At 32.7% G+C, this 23,225-nt stretch overlaps 2 protein-coding genes across 9 annotated transcripts in view; one reads left to right on the top strand and one right to left on the bottom strand.

The window, feature by feature from the left end:
* The window catches only part of Fs (Follistatin), a 206,117-nt gene that overhangs the window by 151,265 nt on the left and 31,627 nt on the right, over positions 1-23,225 (top strand). The gene's annotated exons all lie outside the window — the stretch shown is intronic.
* LOC143196019 (uncharacterized) lies at positions 1,058-5,652 on the bottom strand. 2 transcript variants are annotated; one of them, XM_076403600.1, is made up of 2 exons: positions 1,894-5,646; positions 1,058-1,726 (listed from the first exon to the last, which is right to left on the bottom strand). In XM_076403600.1, exon 1 carries the CDS (start codon positions 4,531-4,533, stop codon positions 4,228-4,230), a length of 306 nt encoding a protein of 101 aa, XP_076259715.1. In that variant the 5' UTR covers positions 4,534-5,646; the 3' UTR covers positions 1,058-1,726; positions 1,894-4,227. The 2 variants fall into 2 exon arrangements, with proteins under 2 accessions (XP_076259715.1, XP_076259716.1); XM_076403601.1 differs by lacking the exon at positions 1,058-1,726 and having other exon boundaries at positions 2,632-3,953; positions 3,986-5,652.

The raw sequence follows: 23,225 nt of genomic DNA, 5'->3' as shown, positions 1-23,225 counted from the left end.
AATTGTTCCCACATCCACCGTATTCGCTAGATTTGGCTTCCAGCGACTACTGGCTGTTCGCAGACCTCAAAACAATGCTCACCGGTAACAAATTTCGCTCCAATGAAGATGCTATCGCTAAAATTGAGGCCTATTTTGAGACAAAAGATAAATCGTTCTTCAAAAGTGCTATTGTATTGTTAGAGTAGCGCTGGAACGATTATGTGGCTCTTGATGGCGGCTACGTTGATGGATAAAGCCAATTTTGAATAAAAAAAAACGCGTTTTCTTTAAGAGGCGTTTCAACTCACGCCTCTTACAATCCCACATCGATTATACATGTCGATACCAGTTCATATTTAGTTACATTCCGAATCTCGATATTGCTGTGGAAATGAGTTCGGAGTTCTCAGATTCCAATAATCCATCTAGAGGTACTTTGAGCAACCTCAAACTCTTCAGTCCAGTGCATTCTACCATAGCGTGTTTCCGTAATTTCCAATTTCGAGGAATCCAGATGATAATTTCGAAATCTTAATATGTCACTGCTCGAAGTACTTTGAGCAATCTTATTTATGCTTTGGTTATTGACTTGGATATAACTGGCCTAAATTCTAGTAGATTAAATTAAGGGGTTTTTTAAAGTAATAGAAATATTAACAATTTTAAAATAATAAGCCGAATCGGCCAAGCTGCAAAGGATCTTGATTCTCTAAGATGATTGTACATGTGGAAGAGAGAAAAAATATTTCAATCAAGACTAAAAACTATCTTTTTCAAATGTTTTCTGTGAGCGTGAGATTTTTCAAATAGTCTCCGAGATGGTATCAAACCTCACCTCACAGTTGAGGAACAAATCCAAAACCGCAAATCCTTCACAGACTTTTTTAGCTATATCAATTTTTTGGATGGAGAGGGAATGGAGAAAAAAATATTGATCAAGATAATAGGAAACGATCTGAAAAATAGGGGACTAATAGCAATCCAACGCTTTGCGTTATTCTTGTAAAGTATGGGGAAGCAAAATACAGCTAAACGATTTGTAAAATCTTCAAAAAGAGAAAAGAAGTGAAGTCAAAGGATCATACGTTTTCTAAATGTTAATATCTTATGAAACTATTGCTACAAATCATTATAAACAACAAGTAGGAACATTAAAGTATTTAAAGTTACCAAATTAGTTTTTGTGCTATAAAATGTATTGTGTCGGAAATGATTTAAAGATACTCATTTCGTGTATAAGCCAACATTTCTTGTTTTAATTAATAAATTATCTGTATCATATGTCCATAATAAATAACCTTTTTTCCTTTTTGATTCTTATATATTACAGAATTGCATATGGCGGGAAAATATATCGATATGTCAGGGCCCCCTTGCCTTAAAAGTGGAAAAATAGATATGAAACGTGCCCTAACTTTACAATAAATATTCAGATTAAGTCATAAAAAGGTTACTAAAGACTCCGTCCAAACCTACTTCCAGAGCGATTATCAGTCAGCCTGTTTTGAAAATACGAGAGGAGAAGAAAGTATGCAAGGTAATGAGAAAGCAATGTAAAAATTATTATTTACAAAAAAAAGAAAAGGCACTATTTATGTATGCAGTGCATGTCCTGGATATCCTGGTTACTGTTTATACTGCTCAAAAATTACTCATGAGTGACCTCTTATAATTTATCTGAATAGGGTTCTTATTTATTTTGTGAATTTTAGTGAAAATATGTATTATAGTTGTTCATTTATTTCTATTTACTTCTCAATTTTCTTGTATAAATATTTTGTTTGTTTTAGTAACATTTACTTTTTTCTCCTTTTCCTGCTGAATTTTTTAATCTTATTTTAGTAGTTGATTTATTGCCATAATATATTCTAATCAACAATGTATTTTCCTATTCTGTCTATTTTCATTCACCACGCGCTGGCGCGTTATGCGGCCATGGACAATGAAATTTGACCTCAGTGGGGATCACGGTCTGGCACGTGACGCACAAAAAATATTTTTGTCAAAGAATATTAAACTCTAAACTGGACATACGTTAAAAATGTTATTAGGAATGTTTTATTATTGTAATCAGAAAAAGACGTAGTCTGTTTCTAGGATAAATGTTTGATCCCAGATCGACAGCGAACGTGTTAATAATATCAATTATTATCAAAAGTGCGCTTTTGATTTGATATTTGAAAATAGGAAATGATTGAAAGTATGTATTGCATTAAGGAACTCGCTAACAATATTTGTCTTTTATAGCTAAATATATACTGCCCAATAAGCTGACATTTAAATAGTTTTACCCTTTTTCAACGCTATACACGTGAATGTTGTGACGTAAATCCGAAAACACTGTAATTATAAATGTTCGACAATAATGATGCACATTTAATTATCTTGATAGTAGTTTTTTAAATTCATGGATACATCATCACATTAAATCATCAAGAGGAATGGTGAAAGTTACTTTTAAAATGTGTTCTTCGATCGCAAAAAAGGTAAAAAAATATTTTCCTGGTTTCATTAACGATATTTCTGCTTATTAAGTAAATAAAAAATAGTTAGTTCCTTATATCTATGTAGTTATGATTATGTATAATTATTATTTCACATTTTTTACTTTTGCTTTTTTACGTCCCTACTTAATGACATAAATTATAGTTTTTTTTTTTTGGTTAGCGGATTTTATATCCGTCGATGAGTAATGGGAATGTACCAGAAGCAAAATATACTAGAGATACAGTTGCATACACATTTTTGAAACTGAATCATGTTCAGCTACTTTATTTGAGAGCAATTATACTTTTCGTGAAAATTTACCGAAAACTTTTTGAATGTTTCTTTTTTGAAAAGTAAATTAGCTGGTTATCTTCCAAGATCCCACTATATTTATGTATCATTTTATAAAATATTTATATATAAATACATTACTATGTATGAAAATCTACATAAATAAAAATCAATCAATCAAAGAATTGCTGCACCAAATTGGATAATTCTTTTTTGTTCTGTTCATTGTTGTCAGAACAAGGTTTGTAAAAATGTTTTTTAATTATGACTTTGTTTTAAAAGTGTACGGAAAAATATTGCACATTTATATATCATAATGTGAAATTGATTGGTGGAAATTGGTTTAAATCAAAATAGTGGCGAACATATGCAACTAAATTAATACATTCACTCAAGAAAAAACGAAAGTAGGAAAATATTTACAAGTTCTGTTAGGAACAAAGAATTAAAACAAGCTAATTTAAAATATTACCGAGGCTACTTTGAAAAATTTAGAGAAGCTACTGAATATATACTCTATAGAGTCATTATGAAATACCTCGGAAAGCTCTTCAAATATATAGTCCATCGTGATCTACAAACAAAAGTTAATGCCTATTCAAATAATGAAATTGCAAATATAGGAAGAAAGTAAATATAGGTTGCCCTGTATTTGGTGTAGTAATTTAAACTAGCGGTTAATTACTAAATTAAGCTGCACTCTAAACCTTCGAATTATCTCATTATCCGTCAAGATTTGATCCCCCTGATACTTATCAAAATCTCATACTTAAACTTATATTAAAAATCAATTTCACAATCAACAAAGAAATCATTAAATTAGGGCTGCCTTCACAATGTCGAAATAGTTGACAAAAGTATTTTAGGGTAAAATAGATGGCTCGGTGAATGGAGGTAAAACGAAATGAAACAGTGGTGTTTAAATTATATGACCGTTATATATTGTGTGACGAGTGACGAGGCTTGGGCAGTCGATGGTGGCACGTCTAAACCAAACGATGGTCGAGTACTGAATGAATCGAAATACCCTACAATCACATCCCAGATAAACGTCTCGGGGTTGCCAGCTATTCGTTATCGGGTTCCAGTTGGCGCTGCTGGCACCGTGCCCGTGTTCAACATCTGGGATTATATTTCTGGGTATTTTGTAGACCGTTTATCCACGATGTAAAATTTGACATGCCTCAAGGTCGCTACAGTACTCCCCTGTCAGAATTTTACATACAATTGTTTTAAGCAAATAAAAATACAAAAATATATGAAAAAAAAATCAAATGCAAAACACTGATATACCAAACAAAATGTGCTGCATGAAAAGGGCTTTGAAAAATATGATAAATCGAAACGGTTGTGGTTGGTACGGTTGCGATCTGGTACGGCTGTTGATATGTTCCGGTCCTACAGATACCGTCGCTTCATCGTCGCTTTGGCACTTGAATGTGATGCATCGACGACGTTGAAAACAAGCTATTTTTCGGACAGGGCTTCCGTAATCGATGCTGTGGTAGGATCGATTGTTCGACGACGTGGTAGCTTATTTTCTTCAACGACGAGGCGTTGGCGATTCTGGTACCTCGGCGAAGACATGACGAGTCTACTGTGACTACAATCGGTACCTAGCTTCTGAAGCTGCTCTGTGACTAATCCGTAAGCACATACGTTACGGTAATTCAGAGAAAAACAAATAACGACGGTATCCGACCGAAGCTGCCCAAAGCCTTTCAAATCAAAATGTCTGCCATTATGCCGGAGACGGCGAGCGAAGGAAGACATTATTATTTAAACATAGCGCCGAAAGAAATGTTTAGTCGAGCGGTGATGATTAAATAGTGATGTAAAAATATCTAAGAGTTCAAAAGATGTGAAAGAAATAAAATTTGGACAAAAAATTAAAAAAAAAATTAAATGGAAATAATGAAATGAAATTTAAGGTCCATTGTTCCAGTACTAAAATAAAATTTAATGAGTAACAAATGTTTGAATGAATGTAATGTTGAAAAAATAACAGTAATATCGAAAACGAATCGAATTAAAAATATTGAAATACACAATGTACGTGCACCATGTAAAATCCACCATGTTGCACATACCCTCCATTCACTAGTCCAAACCCAATTTTTCGGAAGATCACGTCGGGGTAACCTTTTTAGGGTAAATTAGATGGCTCGGTGAATGGAGGTAAAACGAAGTGAAACAGTGGTGTTCACATTATATGACCGTTATTTATTGGCAATATAAAAATGTAAAAATACAAATGATAAAACGGGTGGCAGCGGTATTACCTGGTGACGAGGCTTGGGCAGTCGATGGTGGCACGTTTAAACCAAACGATGGTCGAGTACTGAATGAATCGAAATACCCTTCAATCACATCCCAGATAAACGTCTCGGGGTTGCCAGCTATTCGTTATCGGGTTCTAGTTGGCGCTGCTGGCGCCCCGCTCGTGTTCAACTTCTAGGATTATATTTCTCGGTATTTTGTAGACCATTAGTCCACGATGTAAAATTCGACATGCCTCAAGATCGCTACAGTATGATATTCACATATTTCAATGGCGGTGTTGAATTTTATTTAACAAATTGTATATTCGAATATTATTCATATTCCTGTGTTTTTTTTTTGTATTCACGATACTCTAAAAAACCTTGCAAGACTTTTACTACGTATTTGAGAGGCAAGTTTAATTTGAAATACAAAATTTAAATGTTCGGCAAACGCGAACTCTCAATGTTCCCATTGTAATAATGGCATAGCACTCAAAAGAATGTTATGTCAACACAGTGAGTAATAAATCAGGCTCAAATTTTGCATGGGAACTCAGAACAGTGCTACCAACTTACCGAAAAAATCTTAGGTATGTATTTTATATTTTGCAAATGATGCATTCCGGATATGTTATATCGACATTAACATCTATACTGAAACATTGTAGCAAAATCACTATGTGCATCGTTTTAATTATAGTTTTATGCAAATATGAATGAATATATTATTCAAAGTATTGTCTGTGGGAAGTTGTAACTTTTCGTGATCTTTCAACTAGTTTATGAATACTCATAAAAAGCCTTTTTAGGCCTGTTTAGGCTAGAATAAACAGGTGTCTAGAGAATTTCTAATTTCCTAAAATGAAGTAAAGTATATTTCGGCAATCATAAGAGATTAGTTTAGATTATTTTTCAAATCATTTCTAAATGTTGACGCAATACGAGTCTCATCTCTTCTATGTAATGCTTTGTTGTCGCTGATATTCTTCATTGATGGTTTGGTTTTTTTTTAACATAAACCATTCTGATCCCACCATATGTTCTTGATTCCGAATCATTCCAATTATTTTTAAAGTTTAAACATGCTTAATCAATCTACCTTTAACGATTATAGCTGTTCCTTATCGTGACGAAATTACTATTTTTGAAAAGTCCAAACTATTCTCCACAAGTTTTTAGAGGTTTGGAGTTTTAAAACACAAATAAATTATATAAGTTTACATGATTCTGAAACTTCTTACGACGGATTTGGATAATGTAAGTGAATAATATGAAGGTCAGATTTTTGATAACTGCATATGTTGATACCGTATATTAGTAAAACAAAACGTGTATTTTACTTATTTTATTAGAAGCTATTTTTATTTTAATTGTACAGACAATCCTATTTTCATATAAACAAAATTATAAGGTAAACACGTCACTAACCGATTTCCTAGAACATCCAGTGCCGTATTAGTCTATTGTTATATAGCACATAATAGCTCCTTCCTGGATAAATAACCAAATCAATGTACGCGGTCATTGTTCTGTCTGAATAGGTTACTGTACGTTTGTGAATATCGACTGTACGTTTGTCCACCGGTTTACCTTCGATGATCTTGTGAATTGTAATGCTGTGACCCAAATTTCCATCGTATAATCTGTAGGTCTATGTCTGAACCATGCTACAATCTGCTTTTGGTGTCACGAATTATCTCAAAATCTATTTAGGGTGCTTTCTAAAGCTTAAAGGTTTCCAAATTTTAACAGTCCATACCTTAGACCTTAGAGCTTGAACTTTTATTAACTCTTAAAAAATGTAGAGACGACAACCCTGCTTTTAGTTTTTCATCGTTATTACAGTTTTTCCCAGAAAACACGAATGCTTCATAATAGAAAGCTATATTAAAAAATATCAAATTACAGATATTGTAAACTTTTTAACAGCCGACTCTCTGGCTTCCAAATATGCTCGAACCACATGCGTTTTTAACCGACTTCGAAAAAGGAGGAGGTTCTGTTTGGCTGTATATTTTTTAACATAAATGTATGTTCGCCGATTTCTCCGTCAATTGTGGATAGATTTTCAAAATTATTTTTTTATTCCAAAAAGTGCACTTCCGAGGTGATCCCATTGGAACCAAGTCAGGATCTGATGGGGGGAAGGGGGTAAACCCCCAAATTTCAAGGCACGTACAAAGTTTTCATATATTTTCTATCTAAAATAATCTCATTGCTGAGTTGATATGACCGAAAATAAGAAGTCGAACTGCAAATGCCATTCAGTTTTTAAGCACTAACTATAGCATATAAGACCCCGTATAAATACAGTAGACAAACAATACAACAATTATAATATAATTTTGTGATATACACAAAATTAAATTGCGAACAAAACACATCTAATTTGTTGCTAAACACCGACTTCAAAGTAGTGAGTTTGTAGTTGTTAAAATAATATTGTAAATAGACAAATAGGTTTAGGTATGTATTAAGCTAAATTATGTGTATATAGTAGAATATAAAATACGTATATTAGATGGGTTAAATAAGGTTTTTGTTTACTTATTATAACGATTATTATCTCCATAATTTTTTAAAACGTTTTTTTTTGTCCTAAATATCTAAGTTTGATTATTTTTTACTTCTTAGTGAGTTCCTTATTACTTTTTGAAGTCGGTTCAATTTTTTATGTTCGTTTTGTACAGAACAATTTTTAAAATAATAGGCTAAAATAATTCACCTTTTCATAGTCATATAAAGTTTTGAAAGTTAAATATCAAACTTAATAAATCGGATCTTGCAGTGATATATTGTGGAGTATTCGGACGATTTGCAAGGACTGTAACCAGATGACGGTTTCTGGTACTACCGACGTAAATCACGTCGTGGTCCTACGGCCGATCGGCCTCTTCTCGACTGCACCGTCTTGCGGGGAATAACCTCGAAAGGCCGCTTATTGTCGGGCCCAAGGAACAGGTCAGCGTAGTGGAGAGTTACGTAAGACGACGTAAACAAACGTCGAGGTCGTCTGGCGCTGCACCATCGGCCCAAACCGGCAACGCGGCGCTCGCCTACTCGATGTTTTCGGTTGAGAAAATACGAGAAATGAATACTAAGCAATTCGAGGTCTGGCAGGGTGTCAAAGAACAATTTTTTTTTGATGGAGACCCATGGCCAACTTTATCATCTGTCATCTAGCCAATCGGTACCCAAACAGAAACTATTATAGAATATAAAGTAAATATTAACATAATCTAAGACGCAGATCGGATATAGATGGAACTCATGTCAATATTTGTGATTCAGTTGACTTCAAAAGAAATAGTATTAATTGAAAGAGTACTACTAGTTTTTTACCAACATCAATATTCTTGTCGTAGGAATAAAAATTTTATTTGTACTAGTTTTTTTGTCGCCTTTTTACCAACGAGAGTTTATCTAGACTGGACCTACTTCTTAACGTGGACTCCAAACAACATTCCCCAGCATTAAGCCTACCAACCCATTTACCAATTTAGAGACCATCCTAGAAAACATCCGGTTTTATCCAGACTGAACATTAAGTACACCCATTTTTAGCAGGATTCGAACCCGCGACTATAGCAACAGTAGGAGGACCATCCTGTTGACCATTCTTGACCACTGTTCCAACCAAGCCGCCTTGTTCTAGTTTGTTTATTAAGTTTGTGAAAATTAAAAAGCTCATGTAGAGTTACAAAAACTACCTTACTTTTTAGTATAAAATGCGTCAACTTCAATACGCTTATTTCTACAATCGTCCAGTTTATGGACCATAACACTGTGTTATTTCATCAAAAGACTTGCCAACTACCAATAGCTGTTACTCCTAGTTTTGGTTACTGTAATTCTCTACGAAAAGATGTTTTAAAGCATGACATGAGCCAAAAGTCAGAACGGGCTAAATCTGGCGAAAACGCGGATGCGGAAACAATTTGTATTCAAAACATATCTTTCTTTCACGAATTTTTACATCCAGTTGGTCTGAACGGTTACAATAATACTCTGGTATCAAAAAAAAAATCGACTCAATATTCAAATAGTATATAGGAAGGCAAGAGTTTACGAACCTATTGGGCAACCTAGTGCGTTTATTGTGCCATTTAAATCTTTGATGTTGTCTTCGTTTTCACTAACGTACTGTAGGTAAAATAATAAAAAATATTTTTAAAAATCCTTGAGATATTTTGGAAAGATTATTCATTGAAACTTCAATACATTTCGTTAATGATTAATATTTTCAATAATCTTGTTACTTTTAACAATTAATGGAGGACATTTAAAACATCGCTTCAAAAAATGTATTAATTATTTATTCAAATCTATGTTAAACATGATTTCTTCGACTAATATCTAATATCTTTCCGCTAAAGTTCATCCGCTGATGGGCTGTTGTTCTATTCTATCGGTATACAGGCTTTTCAGCTATACTCTATTACAAAAGATACCTACCTCAAAATGTTTTAGTTCTATTTAGTTTACGAACGATGTGTTGGTCATCTATTGGTTGAAAGACAATTGGCATTTTCATGGCAATGTAACCTAGAGTTTCCGTATTAATCTTTTGGGCTCTTTTATATTTACAATTAGTGTCATTCCTATTCACCTTTACTACCATGTAGTACCATGTAAAATCAAGACTAGTAGTTTTGTCAGTGAAGTTGATTAAATCATCTCTAAGCTCTTTGAGTTTTATTCTTCATTATTTGGTCTAATCTTCTATATTATCGCTAGTTTTAAGAAGTGTATTAATATATACTTGTTTTGCTGCTTGTTTGTTTCTTGTTCTGTGATATAAGTGACAGTAGTATTTTAATGTCTATTACAATGGCAACTATCAACAAATTATTCTACATAAAAAATCGCATAGTGAATAGGAGAGTTGGAATGAATGAATATTAACTAGACGTCACTAAATCTAAATTGTGAAATGTGTAAAAGGTATAGGAGTAATATTCTGAGAAGTGGTAGCTTCCTAACGCTCACTGTATACGCAAATCAGAATTGTTTCTTAATATCAAAAATGTTTGTTATATATATTTTAAAGTCTCCTTTTTACCATCGAGGATCTGGACTTACGGATACTACTGGATTTATCTAGACTGGACCTACAGTTTAACGCGAGCTCCAAACCACGGTCCTCGGCATTAAGCTTACCGACCGGCGAGAGACCAATTTAGAAATCATCCCAAGAGAAATTCGGTCTTACTTAACCTAGTTATTGGCGTGATTGGGATCATTTTTCTTGTCAAATTTTGCACTTTGGTCTAAGAACAATCACATATGTTAAACAATCACAAACATAAATTAACCACCATACCCCAGCAGGATTCGAACCCGCGACTATCGCAACAGTGGGAGGACCATCCTGTCGCCTTTACCACTGCGCCAACCAAGCCGGCTAATGTGAAAGATTGATGCAATATCACAATTGGACGCTCATGCCCAGTATATAAGATCAACATTATCACAAAGAATTAGTTAGCTAACGAGTATCAAAAAGCTTTTTTTCGTTTTGTCATTTGTAAACTAAAACAAACACTATGTAGTACATATTTATATTCGGAATTGGCGGAATTGGTTAGAAAATTCAGAATATGTAATAGCTTAAATTAAAGAAGATTCCTAAAATAGAAACAATGTATTTATAGAACAAATTTATTTAAGCTTATATATATATATATATATATATATATATATATATATATATATATATCTGGAACATTTGATTAACAGATTTTTTTGTTAGTGATTCGATTATTAGTCTGTATTTTAGTCACGTTTCGTCGGATATACAACAATTGGTGATATATTGGTTCAGTTTGGCCTTTTTGCACCTGGTCTATAAAAAATAAATCATTACTGCAACACATACATTTTTTATATTTATTATATTTTATCCATTTATAATGTTATCACTTTAATTAATAATATCGAAATAGTAAGTTTCTTCTTTGGTTCTATTGGATTTTTTATTAATATATTCTGTTATTGGAGAGCTAGAAACTACTACCGTTAATATGACATTAATTGATGTGATATTGGGTGATATAATGAGTTTTCTATAAAAAATGTAAACGGCAATGAAATTGTTCAATTTATTTATAAAGACGCTAATAATGAACATTATTTGTGATCTGTTGATTTAATTATATTACAGCTGAATTCAGTAATATCTAATATTCTTGTTTAAGTTTATTAATTTAATCTTAAGTGCCCCTTCTTTTTGGTATATATATATATATATATATATATATATATATATATATATATATATATATCAACTTTGTAAAAAAGTACCTTTTGATCTCTGAATCATGAGGATAGAAATCATAGAATTTGCCGTCACTAAAGAACTATAAGACATTGTGGTATTTTGTTTGAAGAAGGCGATTGATTAAATGAACTGGTTATGTTCAGGGTCACATGATATGTATGATGATGGAGTAATAGAACTCAAGTCTGTTTCTTTTATATTGAAACAACTAAATGCTCGATAACTTTGGTATTTCCAGATTCCAATACATATATTTCGAATATAATAGATTCAATAGAATCGCTACTACATCAAGCTAACGTACATTTGCGATTCAGATTCGATTTTGATCTATCCAATAATCCAATCATAATCAGCAAATACAGAATCACTTATCGCTATAGTCTCAAATTTCTATGATGTACTTTTAATATTTCTAACACTTCATATTCACATATTTCACTACTAAACTTCTTATACCAAAATATTTTGATCACTAGCAAAAGTATTATTTTTAACGAAGTTCATTTTTGTCTTGAAGATTACGTAAACTAATGGAATTGTCGAATTGTAGTCTTTGTAGTGGTAGAGAAATTGTACCCCAAAAGTAGTGACTGTTTTATGTAGGTTTCGCAAACATTGTAAGAATTGAAATAGTAATAGCATTCTCGCAACTGGAGTGTTTCGCAAATAGTGGGATCATTCTATTAGTGTTTGTATCTTTTTTTTTAAATATTTGTAATAATATATATTCTTCTGGAAATCTATAAAGTTAACACCCTTAAGAAAAACATGCAGCGAGCCTTTTGTAAAATAATAGCAATGTTCATAATGCGATCATATTGTTTGATTTGGAAGATTCAGTTCATTCATCTGATTTTATTATTCATTTGGCAGTCTTTTAAGGTGCCTCCGATTTTTTTAATCTGAGACCTTTTTTAATCTTGAATAGTGAACTTTGTCCACTACTGTTTTAATTGAGAGTTAGTTTTTGCTAACATAATGAGTTTCATTCTTTCGCAAATCTAGTGATACTTATTATTTAACATATCTTTAATTACAATATGGTAGTATAGCAAATCTTCGTGTTAAACTAATTTAATCTTCTATTTTTTTTGCAGTTTTGCTCATGTGTTTCTTTTGGGGGTTGTTGGTTTTATATAAACGCCTTAACATATTACTTTTAAAATTTCATATGCTTATTTCGTGTTTAAATGAAAGCTTTTACTGCAGATTTAATTAGTAAAAGGTTTAAAAGTTTTAAAATTATTTATTGTTAAGGCAGCAATAAACTCTGTGCAAAATGGGTATCGCATTGGTTAATAATGGAACAATAACACATTAGTAGGACTTTTAAAAGTATTTTCATCACCAGGCAGGAGGCGTGAATCTACCATCATGATTCTAAATTAAAGTAAAGCAAGCTGTAAACAGTGCCCTACCCGCCGTATTCTCCAGACTTTTCTTCTTTTAATTACTACTTTTTCCGTGTCCTGTCTTAGCAATGCTTAACTTCTTGTGAAGATACCAAAAAATATATTGTTCTTTTAAGATAAAATCCTATCTATCGATATACTGTATTTTGATTTTATTAAAATTACATTCTGGCGATTTTTCACAATAGGGCTTTAAATTAAAAATATATTTAAAACAAATTTAGAGGCCTAATGAAATTATTAATATAACAAAATAATTATCAAAAATCAGTGTATAAAATACGACATTTTCAATATCTTCTGGCTCTTCTAACCTCAATAAATATTTTTGTGGAAACCAATTTCACCAAACGTAAATTTGTTAAACTGTGAACAAAGAATTGCTGTCATAAATGGTATTTTAGGGGTATCACCTACATCTATCTTGCAAATTTTCTCCGATATTAACAACAGCTGCTTGTTCTGTAGTCACCAGGTATTTTGTCAGGTTACGACGATATTATGACTGTCAGATAGTATCCGATCCAATGCTATTTTGAACATTTTTATTAAATCGTTGCTCTGATGAAGAAACGTTTGTATTTCTTGAACAACAGTTCGATTAATTGTTGGATTGTGAGCACACTTCTATCAATTTCCGCATCTGCTAGTGGTAATAGTGCTCCTAGTAAGTGTGTTAGAAATAAGTCTTATCCCAGAAACTAATGTGTGGAATGGATCTGGCGGTGGGACCAATTGTAGCAATATTACTGTATCGGCTCATAGAATGATGTACTTTTAATATTTCTAACACTTCATATTCACATATTTCACTACTAAACTTCTTATACCAAAATATTTTGATCACTAGCAAAAGTATTATTTTTAACGAAGTTCATTTTTGTCTTGAAGATTACCTAAACTAATGGAATTGTCGAATTGTAGTCTTTGTAGTGGTAGAGAAATTGTACCCCAAAAATAGTGACTGTTTTATGTAGGTTTCGCAACATTGTAAGAATTGAAATAGTAATGGCATTCTCGCAACTGGAGTGTTTCGCAAATAGTGGGACCATTCTATCAGTGTTTGTATCTTTTTTTATAAATATTTGTAATAATATATATTCTTCTGGAAATCCATAAAGTTAACGCCCTTAAGAAAAACATCCAGCGAGCCTTTTGTAAAATAATAGCAATGTTCATGTAATATTGCTACAAGTGTGTTAGAAATAATTCTTATCCCAGAAACTAATGTGTGGAATGGATCTGGCGGTGGGACCAATTGTAGCAATATTTATGTATCGGCTCATAGAATGAACATAACCCAGTTCATACTTTGCTATATTTTAATGCCTTATAATGTGATTTCTCCAATTGTAACTGATTCGTTGTCTTCATATTTTATTTCCGGGTGGTAGTAGAGCGCTGCCCGTTCCTGGAATGCACTGCGACTGCGGAATTACTGAATTTGATTTTCTCGTGCTTGCTGTTGTGTTTGATGTGCACGAACTCATTGCGTTCTAAGCCCAGTCATATCATTTGTGGCTATTATCATTTTCTGTCTCTCGTTGGTCATCAGTGCCATTAGCATATTAGGTAGCTCGTCGCACATTTGATTGACTTCGACGGCCTAGGTCAGGTCATCTTCTTGCCATTCTTAATAATAGAGGTAAAGAAAGTTCTCGCCTACTAAATTTAAATAATAATGAAAATGTGACTGTGACTAAATAGTAGTCGGTAGTTTTAATCCGTATTCAACATTTACAGTCACAAAATAAATGTCCGAACATAGCCATAAATATCCGACAATTAACAAAAATGTCGATCCTGTGTAACAGTGTAACTATTGATTGCAGTGAGAGTGAGACTTTGTATGGGAAAACCCATTTACTGGTTTTACTATTTTCGCAGTTATTCCATATTTTCTCATAAAAATCCCATTCACAAAAACATTACAAAATCAAAATTTGCCAAATCGGTCCAGACGTTGTGAGTTTTTGCGAGACTAATAAACAGCCTTAAACATTCTTGTTAACATATATATTCAATCTGTTCGAAAGAAGCCACCCCAACATTAAGAGAGGTCTTAGAAGTCGAAATTACGCTCTTGAAATTAGAGAATTAATAAAAGATAGACGAAAAGCTAGAAGAGTATGGCACAGAACCAGAAATGCTGTGCACAAAATAATATTTAATAGAATTAGTAATCAGACGAATCAAAAGATAAATTATACAGATTAAATAATATTGATCTGTTTCGAAAAATATGTAATAGAATTAAGCCTGAAATGAAAGGTTACTTGCTATGGAAAGCAACTCGGAGTTTTAGATCAATTATTAGAAATCATTAATTATTTGAGTACGATGAAACAACTGAATTATTCGCAGAACATTTAGCTAATGAATTCCAACCGAATAACATAAAATCTGCAATAGATACATCGTGTTCATCAGCCTGATGTAGCTGTAAATCTGATTTCTCCAATGGATCTTGTCACAAAAATTGACAACAACCACATTCCTAAAAGGGACTCGTGGAATTGATGATATTTCACCTGGGTTATTGAAACAGCTGTCATGAAAAGCAATCATCATATGTGTTGGTATACATATTTAATGCCTATTTGAGATTGAAGCATATTCCGGAATGTTTTAATGTTGCTCGAATAAAAAACCTGACAAACCGGCAGAACAGGTTGAATCTTATAGGTCTATTTCGCTGCTCCCTGCGATATCAAAGTTATTTGAGGAACTGCTATTAAAACATATTAAACAATTTATGGAAATACCATATTTCCAGTTTGGATTTCGAAATAATCACTCGACAATCGACCATGTGCACAAAGTAATAGCGGTTGTTGAAAAGGCAGTCGAAGAAAATAAATAATTCTGGACGTCTCACAAGCTTTTGGCCGGGCATGTAAATTGAGCAAAGTGTAGTAAGTCTCGCATACTGGGGCACACTCATCACAAACATATTTCGGCTGGTGTTCCCCAGCGGACTATCTTAGGACCATTATTCCATCTTCTCTACACTATTGAAATTCCAACAACAAAAGAAACAATCTAAGATCTACAAATGGACTAGCAATTGTAAAATACAGCTTAATAGCCAAATTTGTCCATATTAATATTGCGTTGCGGTGAAATGACAAAATCTTAATTAATAACTGTCGGATGCCCGATTCTTTAAGGAGAATCAACTAAATAATTCGGCATATTTGTACAAGTACTCAAAGTCAAGCAACTGTACTGGTTATTCGGAAGATACTCTCAACTGGACCTAAAATCTAAAGGATTGGTTTATCAATAAATCACAAAGCCAATTTGGACCTATGGAGTGCAAATAGCGAATTGCATTAAAACATCAAACCAACTAGTATCTAACGTAGCTAAGCAGTTGTACGATTAATTACCAATGCGTATCGCTACGTAACCAACAAGGAGCTGCATGATGATCTCGTAATCAAATGGACACACAAAATGGTCCAAGATTTTTTAAAACATGAACTAAAGTTGCTAAATCACAGCAACGTGGAAACAAGACAGCTACCGGACAACACGCAGAAAATCAGAAAAAACAAAAACATTGAAGCCAACCAAACCACACGAACTTACTAGTGTATAAGCGTATTCTTAACTTTAGCTTAAGTAATTCAGTTTTATTTTAATTTAAGAAATACATACCAATATATTAATCTCGTACCCGCCTTGCTTGTGTATTAATGCAAGTACAGTTAATAAGTACAACAGAACAATAGTAATAAATTAATTTATAAATTATAAATTGTACCAAGCATACGTAATTCAAGATGTAATTAATTAAAATAAATATTTTGATAAAAATGGCACATTTGCAGAAAATTGTATCCAATTGTAACGGTTAAATAACGAATTTCGGCACTATTCCGCTTGTATAACACCCATTTAGCTGTTTTTATGTCGTTTAGTATAATTGCCAACGGGCACAGTATTGTAATTGCACAATCAAAAAAAATGCAACAACAACAACCGTTGAACGGATACGATTCGGACGCGAATACAAATGGCCGACGTCTAAGCAAAAAACCCAGGCCAGACTATTTCTAATTACGTTCTAGGAATTAAGGTCATCTGGATCATCTGGCGGCAAATTGATCGCGTGTTTAAGGCTCCCCGACCAATTAAAAAACGATCAACCCACCAGATTTGATCGGTTGCGGTTTCGCGGACAGGTAGAGTCGGTACGGGGGGCAGAGCGAGACGGGACCACGTCGACGATGACGATGCCACAACAAGAAGAAGAGGAAGCGGCGATGACTGCGGCAAAAGAAGAAGAAGAAGAGAGGGATATAAAAAGACGATCGGTCTGTCTAGACGGCCCGAAATTCCAACACGATGATATCCGAGCGAATTTTGTTTATCTATGCGAGCCCTGTTGTTGTTTCTGGAGAACTACGTTACTACAGTTCGTAATTGATGAGGAGATTTGTAGAAAAAAGGTCCGTTTTTTTTTAAATATCGATGGAAACGGTTATTTATAACGTTCGAGCGAGTTTGCATTGGTTCTTCTATATCTTTTTTCTGTTTTTATTAAAGTTTCATATGAGCGTTTAACAACTGTTAAAGGGCCCCACCTAGCTATTCGATTTGATGATTTTGGTCCTTCTCTACATAAAATAACCGCTTTCTATTTGAAGGCAGAAGCTCAAAATTGCATTTTCGGCGTTCGATATATTTGTTGTTTAATATTAAGAAATTTGCTATCGAACCCCAAAAACACTTCTAGAAAGTTTTTTGATGGCTCTCCCACATATCCCAATTGTCGATTTTGGGTTGTCAATGTCAAAGGACGTTCAACAGTGGACGTTGTCAGTGTCAAAACGTTAGAAAAAGGACCAAAAAAATTCGAAAACTAAACTATAAGATTTATTACATGAAAACCTAACTTAAATTCCTAAAGAGCTTTTAGAACAATGTGTTGTTCATCTAATTTTTGAGGAACTTCTGTATTTTCATGACAATATGGCCTAGAGTTTCCGTGTGAACATTTGAGCTCTTTCAGTTTTACAATCAGTATCACTCCTAAATATAGTTATTACCACCAACAAATCTTTCTACATTGACTACTGGAGACTTATTGAGTGAGGCGTTACTTATCGGCTGTGTTTCCTTTAAATGAACATAATTTTAAGTTGAGGTGTTAAGTTTAAGTTTCAGTTTATTGAGTATTCTATATATTACTGAAACAATAATCATTTGAAAGCTTAAAACTAAAATTAAAATATAATATATTCTAGATGTGACAACATTAACAAAATTACCAGTATAAACTAATTTTCATTTAACAGGTAAATTGAAAAGTCCCCGGCCTGACACATTAATGGCGCTACTAGAATTAAATCCACATGTTTTAAAAATATGCGTTTAAAAATAAAATATATTAGTATACATATTTTATCGGAAACATAATAAAATGTTGATAGAAATCGTATTCATTTATTTCTCGTATTCTTCCTATACAAACACAGACAAATGGAAACTAAATAGTATAGTCCGTTCAACAAAATAGTGAATTCACGTCATCTGAATTGATGACGTCGAAACTTCGCAATGTTGCCGCATCAACTTAGAATGTTAGTTCATTTTGGCTTTGACATACAACAAAATTCTAATCTGAATAAAATAATAAAACCGAAATACTGTTATCAAATATAATTTATTTTAACATTATAGTACATCTAATGCATATATTATGGAAGGACTTAAAACTACAATTATTTATACAGTTATAATAGTTTGTAGATTAGGGTTGTGTTTATTATATTTACGTTTAACTCTTCCACACCACCTATGAGTTAGAGTCTTAGTCGCGTTTTATTATATAGGCATATCCCCTGGAGTCCACCTAATTTACTTTCATTGGAGAGTATATTTACCTTTTACGCTTAGTTCTTGTTTCCTTCGGTACAACGTTTTCTTGTAATGTCATTGAGATATCACTGTTCCATCATTTGTCACATTTCTTCTTCGATGTGTCTGATCAAGTTTATCCAAACCGAAGGTTTTACTAACTATTCCTGTTTCCGCCATAAAGAACGATGTATCTGCAATGAATTATTAATAAATGTTATAGCCAATAAAACCTAATCAATTGCTATTGCAACGTTTATGTTTTTCCATCAGCTTTTGTTGTCTTGACACTATTTTTATTATCATCTTGCCATGAGTGACCATTAGTTATATTGGCCCCATTCTGAAATATCTGTTTCTATCCATGTTTATAACCTGTAGTCATTATAACCAATATTTTGAAGGATTTTAAAGAGGTTTGACAATGGGACAACTTTTGTAGGATGATTCGGTTACATATTCGAACGTATCAGACAATATTGTCTGCAACGCTAGTAGTACCCATTCCTTATATATTTTTATGAAATATATGTTAGGAACCATGATGCTAATATTGATCCACAAACTTAATATACCATACTAATAAGTGTTAGATAACTATAATCTATTCACAATAACAGTGAACTCACATCATCAAGATGTTTAATTATAATGCCGCAATTTGTAGATTAAAACGAATCAAACAATATTTTCCTTCTCATTTATCATTCAAAATGAAAGTGAGTTCACTGTTATTTTGAATAGATTTTCTTATGTAGGCATATTAGTAAATTTGAGCAACATAATAAATTTTTATTCATGTAATATCTTTTCTTATCAACGAAATACGAGCCTGCAAACAATGAAAGCATCATATATAACCACACTAAATTATCATATTCTTTACATTTAGATGTTTTTGTGCCTGATAAATACAACACAGACAGATATTCCTTTTCATAGACTAAACAACTTTAGTTAATATCTCAATACCGATTGAGTTCTCTTCTTCGTGTCTATGGGAAATAAATTAAAATATTAATGGAAATTATATTCAGTGTAGGTACTGGGAAAATTTGCAATATGTTCAATGATCTTCCTGTACAAACACAGACAAATGGAAATTAAATACTAGTTAAAATTGATATGTTACGAGTGCCACCCGTTTCCTTCGGGACGGTGACTCATTCGACAACAGACAGATGGAAATCTATCGGACGAAGCAGCTTCCTGGAAGGGAACGGGTCGCCTCACGCCGAAAGACCAAAAAGAAGATGAAGGAACGCAGCCGGGCGACGGCGAGGAAACCTGTCGAACTGCCACTGTTTGTGCTTGTGCACTTGCAACTAATTGCCCCAGGTGTACCTGAAGGTCACCTGCGGTGTGGAGCGACCGCAGCCGTTACGTAATCGGCGGCCGCTTCCTAGAAACCGTCGACATCATCGGTTTTATGGGTTAGGTGGAGGTCGAACAATTTTCCGTCATTAGCGGAAAAACCGAACAAAAAAACATATGTCTGTATCAGGTGTTCTTAACCAATTATTTCTATTATCATAAATCCATTTAATTATTCCTAATGTAATTACTGGTATATACCCCAGAATAATTCCGAGATTCCGAGAGGAAGTCTCATTTAAAAATATAAGGAAAAATTAAATCACTTCATTAAAATTATGCCTTGGTTTTCTATACATCTCTTTATATTTTATACACTGAATGCTGTGACCTGAGTTTGGTCCGTTTTCTAATATATAAAACCCTCAGTCTTGTTCAATATCGGCTCTTCTTTCCATAAAATAAAATATTTTTTAGTAACATATTAGTTTAAACTGGTTTTCTATATATCTTTATATATTTTATACACTGAATGCTGAGACCTGAGTTTGATCCGTTTTCTAATATATAAAAACCCTCAGTGTTGTTCAGTATCGGCTCTTCTTTCCATAAAATAAAATATTTTTTAGTAACATATTAGTTTAAACCTTTTATCGTTTTATTACTTATTTAAAGACAACATTGGTATTTAAACCAGTTACAATAAATATATATATATATATATATATATATATATATATATATATATATATATATATATATATATATATATATATATATTGTTATTCAATGTATACATACGCTAATCATGGAAAAGACAAAATTAGTATTTCGTTATTCATTGTTTTTGTTGTTTCTTTGATTTGAATAAATCTTCTTCCGAATCTTGTGGTTTCGACAAGACAATAAACTCGAAGACCACGAATTGCAAAGCTTATTAGGTGAAAATTCGGCTTAAACATTCAAAGAACTTTCAGACAGTTTAGGATTTGATGAATCAACTGTTTCCAGGCCTTTGCATTATAAAAAGGCGGAGAAATAGTTACTATAAGAAATGAAAAGTGAGTCCACCATATATTAGTCCAGGAGAACCCACGAGAAAGAAATGTGGATACATTAACAACAAAAACAAAACATACACTAAAGGAAAATATGGAAAAGACGTTGAAATATAAAATAAAATCTGATCTGATTGTTATAAGTATAATTCGATCTATCAAGAGAAAAGATATCAGAAGTAATGGTAATCAAAAACATAAATTTACGACCATGCCCCAGCAGGATTCGAACCCGCGACAATCGCAACAGTAGGAGTCTCCTGTAGCCGTTACCACTACTCCACCAAGCCGGTCAGCAAAATCGAAGAGAATCACAACAATAACTCTCCTCCACCTTCTCTCCTAACACTCTGCCTTTACATCTTGAACTGTGATGCTTTTGGCCAAACTTCAATCAACTATATCAAGAAATGCTTTGAGTAACTGCAGAACGATTGCCATTGCTGTATGAACCTATTTTCATTCTTTAACGATCGTTCTTTTCTCAACTATTATTTTCTTGATAAGTACATTGTTTTCAGTTAACTCTCTCTAGAACCCTATCGACTGTGCCAGTTAATATTTTTTATAGATAAACTACTTCATTAAGAAATAAGTACAACAGAATAAATTCTGAAGTGAGAAGGGGGAAATAGATATAGAAATAGAGAATAATACGTGTAAACATAATAAAGAAGGTGTAAAATAGAGGATCATCAAGGAAAATGAAAACTATTGTATATTAGATCATTAATTTTCGTTTATTTTCCTTTACAAGGAATCTAATAATGACCATACTGTCAATGGCAATAAACAGAATTGAAAATTGAAAAGAGCATTCTGACTTTTCTAATTCTCGCATATTTGCTTCTATAACTACTTTTCCTTAATAGTGATTGTTCCTTAATTTCAACGTAGTTTCAAATAGTTGTTCAAGTAATATATATAAAAGTCAATTTACTATATACCTTACTTAAACAGTATATGATATATTACGGGACTGAAAAGAGATCTAAAGGGTTTAATGTATTAAAATGTGCCTGGCAGTTAAGGACGTTAATTGTAGCTGTATATTTCCTTAAGTAAATTATTTTTAACAAAAAAATTAAACCGACTTCAAAAAATAAATAAGGAACTCACTACAATTGAGAAACAATGAATCTTACATTTGTTTTCATAAAAAAACGTTTTAAAATAAAATATATACATAATAATCTTTATAATAACTAAATAAAAATAAACAGAAACCGTGTTTAATCTATCTACTACACGTATTTTATATTCTACTATATACACACAATTTAGCTTAATACCTACCTAAATCTATATATCTATTTACAATATTATTTTCACTACTATCAACTGATTTCTTTGAAGTCGGTACGAGCAACAAATTAGGTTTATTTTGTTCGTAATTTAATTTTTTTTATATGTCACAGTTATATTTGTTTGGGCTAATAGTTATTTTACTAAGTATTACAATGGATAGACCAAGTAAAGATGCAGACGGTATGAGGAAAAATAGGAATAAAGAAACAATGATTGAAAATAAGGAACGCTTCATGACCTAGGATCCGCTACCTAACCTAGGTGATTTGACAAATGTTCGAACCAAACTAGAACAACAACGAAAAGTCGTTGCCTTCGCTGGCTCTAACTACTACACTATAGAAGCAGTTGCCTGCAATATTTCTACGGCTATGATATGGTTAGTGGTTAAAAAGCAAAGGCGGGTTTTCGTTATATCAGTTCAGCAGTAACATTATACACAAATATCTAATTATTCTAAATAAAAAAATATGTGAAAACTTTGTACGTGCCTTGATTGAGGATTTCCCTCAATTTTGCCACCCTTCCCTCATTAGATTTTGACTTGATTCCAATAGGACCACCTCGGAAGTGCACTCTTTCGAATAAAAAAAGAATTTTGAAAATCGGTCCATAGTTGACGGAGAAGAGAAATCGGCGAACATACACAAAAAAACATATGTAGTCGAACATAGATCCTCGTCTCTTTAACTCGGTTAAAAAAGAGCTTTCATAAAATGACGTATTCACGGGAAAATTATTAATATATTAAAAAGTCAGGAACGATTCAATTGATGAAATCTTATCACCGATGTGTTTCTTCTTAAATGTGACTATGAAATACTAAAATGAGGGATTGTTAACTAATATTCCCAATACTGCGCCAAATAATCACTTTCGGTATATAATAAGTTCATCAATATATAGTAATAACAGTTCAATCAAATTCAACTGTATGTGTTCTATTACGTAATCCCCA

This window comes from Rhynchophorus ferrugineus, unplaced genomic scaffold (genome assembly GCF_030347505.1).
Source record: "Rhynchophorus ferrugineus isolate W39M unplaced genomic scaffold, kcgeb_rfMv2 rfM4, whole genome shotgun sequence".
Classification (NCBI taxonomy): domain Eukaryota; kingdom Metazoa; phylum Arthropoda; class Insecta; order Coleoptera; family Curculionidae; genus Rhynchophorus; species Rhynchophorus ferrugineus.
This window is presented reverse-complemented; position numbering and strand designations above follow the sequence as displayed.